General features: G+C 34.0%; 1 protein-coding gene across 1 annotated transcript; it reads left to right on the plus strand.

Annotated features, from left to right (window-relative positions):
* The first annotated feature begins 1,297 nt into the window (after positions 1 to 1,297).
* On the plus strand, positions 1,298 to 4,141 carry LOC132561111 (uncharacterized). Its single transcript, XM_060225842.1, has 5 exons — positions 1,298 to 1,322; positions 1,918 to 2,086; positions 2,265 to 2,557; positions 3,506 to 3,657; positions 4,064 to 4,141. Exons 1-5 carry the CDS (start codon positions 1,298 to 1,300, stop codon positions 4,139 to 4,141), a joined length of 717 nt encoding a protein of 238 aa, XP_060081825.1.
* The last annotated feature ends 7,273 nt before the right edge of the window (positions 4,142 to 11,414 follow it).

The following is an 11,414-nucleotide window of genomic DNA, read 5'->3' on the forward strand; positions in this document are numbered from 1 at the left end:
ATCTTTCAGTGAGATCAGGAATTCAAATAAAAATTCTCTCATTGTCTTCCTAATCTTTAATAACCTGAAATCTGTCAAATGCTGAGAATTGTGGTGATACTGGGAACAAGTGATTGAATATCGAATATATTGCTGCAAGGAATCACCGTTAATATTACAACCCAGAATGTAAAGTTCATAACACGGAAATCGGAATCATCACAATTGGTATGATCCTTTGTTTAAGTATTAAGGCTCAAGACATCAACGTATCTAGCAGTGAAATTAGAGTTCCTTATTACCTGCTTTTAATAAACTCTTTGAGAATTTACCAGACCTGTATAAAAACAAAAGCAAGACAGCCAGATCAGTCAGTTCCTGTGGGTTTGTCAACGGATTATTGAAAGATGTATAGAAGAAGGCAACATAGACCTGTTAATGGACATTAATGCGATGCTAAGCTTTGTTATAATGGAGGTAAAACATGCTGCGCACGGGATATCATTCATTCGAATTAAATTAATGTTTTGGGGATAACACTCATATTCCATGAATTCATATGTCCTCGAACTTGTAATAAAAAGAGTAAAAATAGATACATGTATATTTAGCTCTGTTTATGCTCGAAATATTCCTGAATAAGTGAGTTTTTAAAATAAAAAAAACACCAAAAATAAGGCTGCTGCATTGCCCGCATTTGCACCACTTCATAGCGTTATTAACTGTAGAAAATCAGCGAGCAGTTATACCTGTAATTCTAACTATGATTATGAGATAAAAAACATCATATTCCCCAATCACCAGGTATGGAGTATGGTGTATAACGTTTTAGGTATTTAATGCAGAAAGCAGAGTACATTGTATTCTATAGAGGAGTCCAAAAACTAGTGACATGGAATACCGGATAATTTTAAGAGAGCGATGTTTTGGAGTAATATGTACAGTTTATATGGTATAGTAATCAGGCACGTCTCGACACGAAGGTTATGTTTCAAGTTGTAGTGGATATAAAAAAGAATAAGATGCGCCTACTAATTTTAGAATGCTCGAGGTAATATGTATAAATATAGTTATAATATGTTAATTTTCCACCACACTTGTTCTTACTAAAGTCATAAAGGGATTACGAGGTATTCTGTCTCGACTGTTTGTATGAATAACCCAAGGTAACAACGCCTGACAAACATATATCACCTACGTACTTGTACGCCCCACAAGTTGTTTTTATCAGAACAGAACATTTCAGACTTTTTGCATTAGATTAGAGCTATCAATTTGACTCCCCGTCAATTTTGGACCTGTATGGTGTGTTGATACTATGGACACTTTACAATCCGCATCAGGTATGTATATTTACATCAGTAATTACATCATACACATACTTTTTTTAACCTTAACTGTGCTACTTTATGAATTAAAACAAAATGTGTTAGCAAGTTTGTATCAGTCTCTCATTAAGATTAACGTTGAATATATATTGAGTAAAGCTGTTGCGAGATACTTTTTTCGTTGTAAAGTTATACAATCGACGTATTACACAAGCAATTTATGGCATTCATCATCATTTATGCAGTGTATATCTTACAGCATATAGATATGTATCCCAAGTGTTGTTAAGTTGTGGCAGTTCACATTACAATATTGAATCTATGTGTATTGTGGTATGGCATATATAATTAACAATTTCGCTAGATTGTATTCTGTTTGAGTTATCCATCGCTTAATTTGTCTTACATCACGCAAACAATTATCAGATTGAGTGTATAATACAGCTTGCCCAGTGTTACATTCAATACTGCCTACGGTTTAAAAATATAGAAAAAGTGGAAAAAGCTTTAAAAACTTTTGTAGCTGTGTCAACATGCAATGAGTAATGAATGAAAGACAAAGAAAACCAACGAATAATGTTATATCTAAGAGTTGATAATTTGTTTGTAGACGATCGAGCATTACTACAGAGCGAATGGCAGTTTCAAGATGCATCACCCCAGGGAATGATGCTTAACACTCTATCTAATGAACTTTCTGACGGAGATGTTTCGGAAATAATTTCATATTTACCTGAAATAGAAGGGCTGGAAGTTTTAGAACTCGGTGCAGGAATAGGGTAAGACTTTCAAAAAATATTACAGATACCTTTTGCAATCACAAAAAATCTCAATCCTATCACTATTTCGGTAATTGTGGTATACGACATTTAAAACTGTTCTCCTAATTACAAGTTAACAAATTCAAGTACAAGTTTAATTTTATGTTGTAAAAACGCATCCTCTTACACTCTATAGTCGTTTCACAACACACCTGGCACAGAAAGCGAGACACGTAACTGCGGTTGACTTTGTTGATAAATTCATAAAGAAAAACCAGAAGTCCAACAGCTGCCTTGACAACATAGATTATGTTGTCGATGACGTCATGAACCTTAAGATGTCCCCAAATAGTGCTGACTTAATTTTCACCAACTGGTTTTTTATGTACCTTGACAATGAATCCACTCGATGTCTACTGGCAAAGTTGTTGTATTGGCTTTCACTCAATGGGCACGTGTTCCTAAGAGAGTCCTGTGTACATGGATCAGGTATGTTGATTTATCCGCCTAAACGAAATTCACTTTTAAGCTATCCCAGAGCATATCTAAAACCATGCGTATATCAATAAACTTAAATTTGTTTTACATGTATTTTTATTTAAAAGTCAATCTATATCACAAGAAGGCTTATTTGAATGTATCACAGCTTTCAACAAATGTAGAGAGCCAAAAGTCAAATGAGTTCAAAATTTCCAGTACGTTCTTTGCAAGTTAGAATAATCTGAACTGTCCATAGGTCAGTGTAATTAGGTTAGTACGTTCGTCACCTGAAGGCCAAATAGCAAATAAAGTAATTTCAAGTATTTTTTGTCATGGCCATATCTTTTGAATCATTAAAGGTTACACATCATGATTACACATGCATACTTGTTTGCACCGAAATTAGTTTTCATGTGACCTTCACCTCAAGGTCTCAAGTGCGTTTTGGTAACTGTTTGCCTGGGCCATAACTCAAACCACTTAAGGTACATTGATAATCATTTGATTATATGATAGTTTTGTCAGCTCAGAGGCTAAGACCAGTCACAACTTTAAATCGCATGCTGTTTTATATTTCATCTGATCTTATTTCTATCTTAAGTAAAGTTGGTATAAAAGACTTGACAAGTCACAAGACTAACAGAGAAAACCAAAATAAAAAAAATAAAGGGAGGTACATTTTTTAAAAGTCTGATCTGCAAGTGAATTATAAACTTGAAGAGAGAATATCCCCTCGTATCTTTTCTTCCTTTAGGCATAAAATATTAACAATACATCTGAGAATAAGACATAGAATAGTAATAATAACCCTGAGTATTAGAAGTGTTTTTTACCATTTAATGTCAAACAAAGGGTCAACCATCCTGTCCAATCGTACATATTTCATTAGTAGTCAACAAAAAACTTGATCAACGAAGAACATCATTTAAAGGAATTCTACTGAAATGATATGTTTAGGTAACATCTCCCTCAGGAAAGCCACTACTTACTACCGTGAACCGAATGATTATGAAGCGCTATTTAACTCAGTCACTGTACCTACGGAGGACAAACAGGCAGTCTATGGTTTCAACGTTATTGCTTCAAGGCCTGTGGAAATATATCGTAAGGTAATGCATTCTTAAAGGTGGAAACAATTAAGTTTTATGTTTATATATGACGACATACTCGTCAATAAAGCACATTAATGCTGTACCAGAGGGTGACTGGCAGAGTTATTTAAGGATGTGTTATTTTGTTTAGTTAATGACATCATAAATTCAATGGAGCGCACGAGGTATGTAATCATAAACCTCTTTTACAGATTACTCAATTAGATGTATGATTCATAAACAGAAATATTTTCACTTAAAGAAAACATCATTCAAACAGCCAGGTACGAGCCTTTACACTGTTTGATCTACATTAGAAATGATTTCGATGTCATGTTTATCCATACGAAACATCAATTCACAAAAGCCATCGACACGTCCATTTTCTACATAATTTTTCATTGAGTACTTTCCTTTGTTTTAGGTGATGAATAATTCCAATCAGATCACATGGCTCCTACAGAAAGTAAGGCGAGACGCCAGCAGCACTTTGGAGCACTAAGTTGCCATAGAATTTGTTTCACTAACATGTCAAGATTTTAGGATCATAGTTCTGTTTGCATTAATACACATTACCAAGCGAAAGTTACGATTTCGCAACATAGGCGGTAAAACGGCATTGTTTTTGCTAATCAGCTACATGTATTTATTATTCAAAGGCGTTCACAGGTAATATAGCCATCAAGTTTTGTACGTGCAGTTTTCTTCTGAAAGTAATTCCTATTTTGTATCGAAAACGTAAACCAAGGAGCTGCGAAGAACTAACTTCTAGGCATTAAGCTATAGGTATGAAAGGCACGCTCATACTCGTTCACAACAAAATGTTTCATACACGAATTTTAACAGGGATGTCATGAACTACATAACAACTACTTACTTAAGGATATATACGGCTTTCGAATTGAAATGTTTCTAGTTACAATCACCAAGGTATCTTATAGAAACTGAAGTAGACCTGTGAGGGAATGTGTTTATAAATGGAAACACATTTTGTTTGTAATTTTATTTACATTCCTGCTTTTTTCAATTTTTTTTTCAATCATTTTAGAGAGAAAGAATATATATACGCAAGTAAATCTGAAATGTTGTTTTAGTGACGCCGGAGACGTCTCCAGAACGGTCATGACATGTACAAACAAATATACAGGTAATTTCTGTTGTCCGGGACATTTTACAAGCAAATCTCTGATGTATGAAACTATACTCTAAAGAGACCCTATTAAAGCTGGGTCCAGTGGTGTTTCGATAACTGTCACGTTAAAAATGAAATTTATATTCACCGATTCGTTTTCAATCCGTACTATTTTTCGACCATTTTAAATGTGCTATTCTATGCACAGTAGCATCATACTTTTGTGAAGGCGATGTGCGCTCAAAGGGTTTGGAGGGTTGTGCTTTACCATAATTTTACATATATACATTCTTTTGGAACTTACCTCCATTGTCAGAATACCCTTCAGTCTGCCAAGGTACACCATAATCATCATACTTACCCCGTATACAGGGAGTTTGTAAGAAAATATAATCGGGAATATATTAAAAAAGAAGAAAAACCTCAGTGGACAGTTTAGACGAAGAAGCTAGGAATGAGTTTTTTTGGTGAAATGTCAAGTTATGCTTGCACAAGGTAACATAAATATTGTTATCATTCCCCGCGGCCACATATCTGAAAGAAAGAAAACCATTTATACACACACATATATATATACGTTAATAATCAAAGTAACAAGTATAAGCTCCACTACACCAATATTTCTGATATTTCGATGTGGACAATATTTTACTCTTATAATTTTGAGTATGTTTTGGCATAATTTGCCAATAAAATGATTAATCAATAACATTTGTTATGTGTTTAATTACTGGAAATATATATAGATATGAGAGTTATCTCTGAAATTGATACTTTACCGATAATTAAAAGTATTTTGACTGACATCATAAAAGAAAGAATATCCGAAATGAAAGTTCATATACAGTAGCAAAATGTACCTAGAGCTTGCTAGCTTGTACGAAGTTTACACATTTTCAATTATTTCTCGCACAAATTTGTTATCATGCTCTAGAAACTTCTGTTTCTTATATGTTTCTATGATAACAGGAAAAATGATAACCCCTCCACCGCAAAAGGTACCACTAAAGTGATAGGATGATAATCTTTAGTTTTGACACCTTACTCCGGAATTAGTAAAATTGGTAGATTTGCTTATTTCCATGGTAACCAAAAGAAGTTATAAAGAATGAGAATGACACTATAGCAAGAAGCATTACCAGAATACTAGTTTGATATGTGAACACAGTTTCAGGTTGCTATCTCCTACGGTTTTGGTCTTATGCTTCTTGCAACTGAAATTTGTGATTTGTCCTATTTGTTTCATTTAAGAAAGAAAAATAGAAAACTTCTCCATTGCAAAAGTCACTATTTGAGCACTGGCTTGATAACTGTACCGTGCAATCCTGAAAGGTTTTAGTGTTCTAGTCTGGAAAAATACCCATGCACGGACGGATGGACAGAGGCAAAGTTAAAATCCCCACAAACTCGTTTAACAGGGGATGAAATATATACTGATGTACGAAAGCCCTATAGTACCACAAGAAAAATTAAATTTATCACGTTATTACGCTTTACAATATTTCGTTAAAACATTATTGCGAATTCAGTAATTTTGTTAGGACGACTGAAGTTATCTCGTTATCACGACATGAATTATCTCGTCATTACAACTTGATTTATTTAGTTATTACGACTTGAATTACCTCGTTATTACTTTTTCAAGTTACATTTCCTTTTATCCATGATTCTTTCACGTGTCTTACTGTTATTCATTTATTGCAAAATGGAGAAAAAATATCGTATATAACAACAAGGAAATCATGAAACTTATAGCTCATTCTGCTCAGGTTAACATCAGTGTTTGTACACTGAAGAGACAATTTTAGAAAATGGGCTTATTCGAATTGAAACATCATTCAAATATGATGATGTATAGATCAATTATATAAAGACTATGTCAAGACTTTAAAGATAAATAAATGTTCACGTTGATCAATTAATTATAATACTCCATTTGAAGATACCTCCCTGAATACATATTGACCTGGTTCGTGGCTCAAAGAATCACCAGTGACTGCCAACACTTATAGCCCGTGGCAAAACTGAAAAAGTAAAATATTCCAGATGCACAGGCGAAAGATAATACGATACTTTTGAACTTGAAGATTTTTTGAGTTATATGTTTCTAATCCTTCAAGAAATATTTGGGTAAAGGTATGACGTATTATTGCACCTCGGACTAGAATGCATTGATCTGATTGGACGATTTGCTTGCCCTCTATAAATCATAGGGGGCAGCTGAATATATAGGGGGCAATGGCCGCCATCCATTATCTCTGAAAGGCGTCACTTCGTAATTTCAAATCACAGATTGGCGATATTCATATTCTGTTCCGTGTCGGAATATTGGCTAGAGTGAATCCTAGAAGTTGCTATTATCTAGTACGAGTTGTTTCCCCTACATGAAGCACCTATTTGACTCGGATCAAAAATGGCTGGGCGGTTCGGGCAGACGACAACTGCAGACAAGGAAAAAAAACGCCTGGCATTTAACGCTGATAAGACGTTAAAAGCTAATAAGTTGGCCGCTAAAGTGTTCAAAGATTATTTGGTGGAAAAGCAGCAAAACCCAGATTTTGAAGATTACGATGTAGTCCGACTGGACGAATGTCTTGGCCATTTTTACATGGATGCCAGGAAATGTGATGGGACATTACAAGGCCACATCCTTGGAAAGCATATATACGGCCTGAATAGGTATATTAGAAATCCACCTTTCAACAAAAAATATGACATTAAAGGATCCTCAATTCTTTGACTCCAATATAAATTTTAAAGCTTCATTGGCGGAACTGAAACGCCTTGGAAAAGGTGACGTTTCTCACTATCCTGTGATAATTGAAGCCGACAGAGAGAAAATCTACACCACTATGCGTCTCTCCACTTTAACACCTACTGGACTTTTCAATAAAGTACAGTTTGATATCAGATTGTATTTCTGCCGAAGGGGGAATGAAAACATGCAAAACATGACGAAAACAACATTTAAAGTGACAACGGATGCAAATAATTGAGATACGTAAAGAAAGCAGTCGATGAGCTTACAAAAAATCACAGGGAAAATGACAAGCAATCGACAGCAGGCGTTATGCCAGAAATACCAGGGTCTTTTGTACTGTCCAGTGACCTCATTCCTGAAGTATTCAGCAGATTAAACCCAGAAAATGACAGGCAAGTTTAATTATTATGATAATCTGTTATTTTACTATTAAAGTTCAAAAATTTCACACACATGGAAAAAATAAATCTTGATGTAGAAATGTAAAAATTGAGAGATTCAGTCTTAACTTTTTCGCATTCAATCCATTCAGATAAACATATTTATTATTTCATAAATTAATCATGCAGTCATTTTTGTCTAATTTGAAGAAAACATGCCTCTCGCAACATTTTTTTTTTCATGTATTGATGTTGTACTTATTTTTCTCTTTTCAGGCTCTGGCAAAGACCAAAAGACAGTTTTTTGGACACAGATGAAATTTGGTATTGTAATGCTGCAGTGGGGGAGAAAAATAAAATCCTTTATGACAGATCTTAGCAAGTCATGTGACTTATCACAGGTGTACACTAATCACTCTATCAGAGCTACTGGAGCCACTGTTCTCTCAAAAAATAGGTATCGAGCTGCGCAAATAATGTCTGTAACAGGACACAAAAGTGTCCAGTCCCTTACTACGTACCAACGTGTCAGTGATGAGGAAAAAATTCAGATGGGACAAACTTTATCTGAGAATATTGTACCTGGTTCTAAAGATATGTCCTTGCCTGGCCCTAGCACTGGTACACGGTCACCTCTGTTAGGTGTTCAGCCCCACTTAAGGAATTATTGCCCATTTCTAACAACCTTTGTAGTGAATTAGTTGGAGTTGATCTGAATGATATACTGAATGAGTTCACACCTGCTCAGTCTAATGTTCAAAATGTTTCTAACATTATGTCCACCACACAAAACAGTGTACCTCAAGTATTCAGCAACTGCTCTGTTACAATAATTCATAATCTGACAGTCAATAAGTAAAAACTGAAGGAAATATGGTGATCGCTAGTGCACGCAGGCACTCTCTGAACTCATTATTATTAACTCATATTTTACTGCTGCTTAATGTTGCAAATTCTTGATTAAAAATTATTGTTATGTTTACTTGTTGGCTTCAGTTATCATTTCTTACTAAAAACATGGAGTAAATATAAAATATAAATAAATATATATATATATATATATTTAAATGGGTCCTTGGTGCAATAAATTCGTTATGTAGTTTCTTTTCACGCACTTAAATTTTCTTTTCAAAACTGTTTTGTCATATAGCAAATTTTGCTACAATTGAATGGTTTGTCACCTGATTTTATGTTAAATAAATCAAAATAAATTGATTGGTCATTTTATTAGCTGTGAAGGTCATTGTGGGTAGAATAAAGGTCAAATTCTATTGAAGTTGACAAAAATGATGTTAAAAGTCGATGGTAAAGTTTCAGAGATCAAGTCTAGATAAGAATTTCTCTTTCGTAACTGATATAATTTGTTATGATATAATAAATCAAAATTAATGGAGTTAAGTAATAACTCACATTATATTACTAAAGGTTCAGCATTAAGGTCAAAGTCAAAAGATCAAAGTTAAAAGGTACAGTCTTTATGTTATACTTTGCAATCGACAGGAAATTTGGGAATACCAAACAACAGGATTTATATAGTTGTTTTCTAGGAATGAACAAGGGTAAGATTTAAGGGAAGGATAAGAAGAAGATCAAGTGTTTTGGAAGGGTTATCACTTTTTGTTTCAGCAACAACGCTCATCATGTAAATGAAAGTCAGATAAAGTTATGCCACGTTCTTTCAATGGGCTTCAAACACAACCCATTTCATTTCTCATATATATATATATATATATGAGAAATGAAATGCAATGCATCCATGTATATATATATATATATGGCAAGTCTTAAGAGTAGCGAATACCACACAGTATATAAACATACTAGGTTGGGGAGGGAGGATTATTTTGCGGAGAAATAAAATGTTCTTAAAAGGAAATGTCAATCTTCACGTTATCATACCTCTTAGTATAAAACTGTCCATGTTGGTAACTTTATAACAGGTATAGCAAACATCGACAAGTCGGAGAGTCAGAAGTGTCATTGATTTAAAGACTCGAGGATGTATTTCCGACGGACATGACCATTAGATTTCTTCTTCTTAAAAAATTCAAAAAACATATTAGGTCTTACCTAAAAGAGGAATCGAAAGAAATATCTCCGTCTATAAGTTCTGTCCTGAAAAAAGGAAACCGCATATTATCACAACGACGAATTTAGTCTTTAAAACTATAATTTAATGTCAGTATTCACATTTATTATATTATTATTAATATTCACATTTGTCATTTTAGAGACAGAGTTAAAGTGTTACTAATAGTGGTAGAAACGCATCCACCATATATGCTGTGAATTAAACTATTGTTCCATTACAGAGCAAACAAGGTGATTTGCCTCTATAAGTTGTTCAGACGTTTTATTTTTAAGTCATTTGACTTTGAAATTCAAATGCACAGCACTTATGAATTACACTATTAACAGCTTTAAACAACCAACTACTGTTCAGTAGTACCCGAAACAGTCCGAACTGTTCAGTACTACCCGAAACAGCCCGCATTGTTCAGTAGGGCTAAATATAGCAGCGCGTTCTATATTTTAAATGACTCGTCATCACTTAAACAAGACACACTGTAGTGCTAGCACACAGGTTGTACTGATTCCGACTGCTTGATGTTCATTCAGGAAATCCCTTTAATTACGGAAAATTTATTTATAGATTGACATACAACCGCGATAAGTAACGACCGTGTTGTAAGTTACACTACTGACCAAACATTTATATATAACACACAGGTATTCATCATTTAAGTTACATGTAGAATACGAACAGAAAGGCCTTAGACATGTCAACTTTATCAAACATTATGATGAAAACAATGTTCGTTGCGAATTTGGTAACTTTCGCTTCACCCTTCCAGTGGCTTTCCTCGGATGTTGAATATCAGACGGACGTAAACAACAATGTGATCTTAAACAAGGTAACATACTTATGTGTATATAAACTTCATTTCCTTTTAATTATATCTTATTAATTGATTTTACTGTTTTTCAGTCTTGTGTATGAACAAAGTCATTTATATGTACTACGTACCATGATAAAATGGATATCATATCGACCTGGTAAGAGAAATATAGATACAATTGATATCTGCGTGTGTCTATTTATAGAAAGATTGTAAACAAATGACCCAAGGTATACGATATAGGATGTTTTAAAAGCTTGCAGTAATTTGACGTAACTAATGCAGTTTATCGGGTGTGTAAGGATTTACCTCGACCTTATACGAACACACAAACGATCAACATTTTGGCGAATGACAGGGAAATGTTAAAACAGCATACCTTAGGTGTATAGTAAAGAAAATACAAGATCATATAGATACTGGAGCAGAGTTTATCGGAGTAAGTATATATATGTAGTAGGCGGTCGTCCAACATGTCTTAATCATGTTGAAATAATTTATCTTGCACATTTTTGTGTACTCCCTATACAGAAAACAAAATAATTAAAAGAACTGAAAATTGACATAACATGAGGATCAATGTGACACTTGATGTAATAGTG

Source organism: Ylistrum balloti, unplaced genomic scaffold (assembly GCF_031769215.1).
Source record: "Ylistrum balloti isolate Yb309-2 unplaced genomic scaffold, AGI_CSIRO_Ybal_v1 Utg371148, whole genome shotgun sequence".
Classification (NCBI taxonomy): domain Eukaryota; kingdom Metazoa; phylum Mollusca; class Bivalvia; order Pectinida; family Pectinidae; genus Ylistrum; species Ylistrum balloti.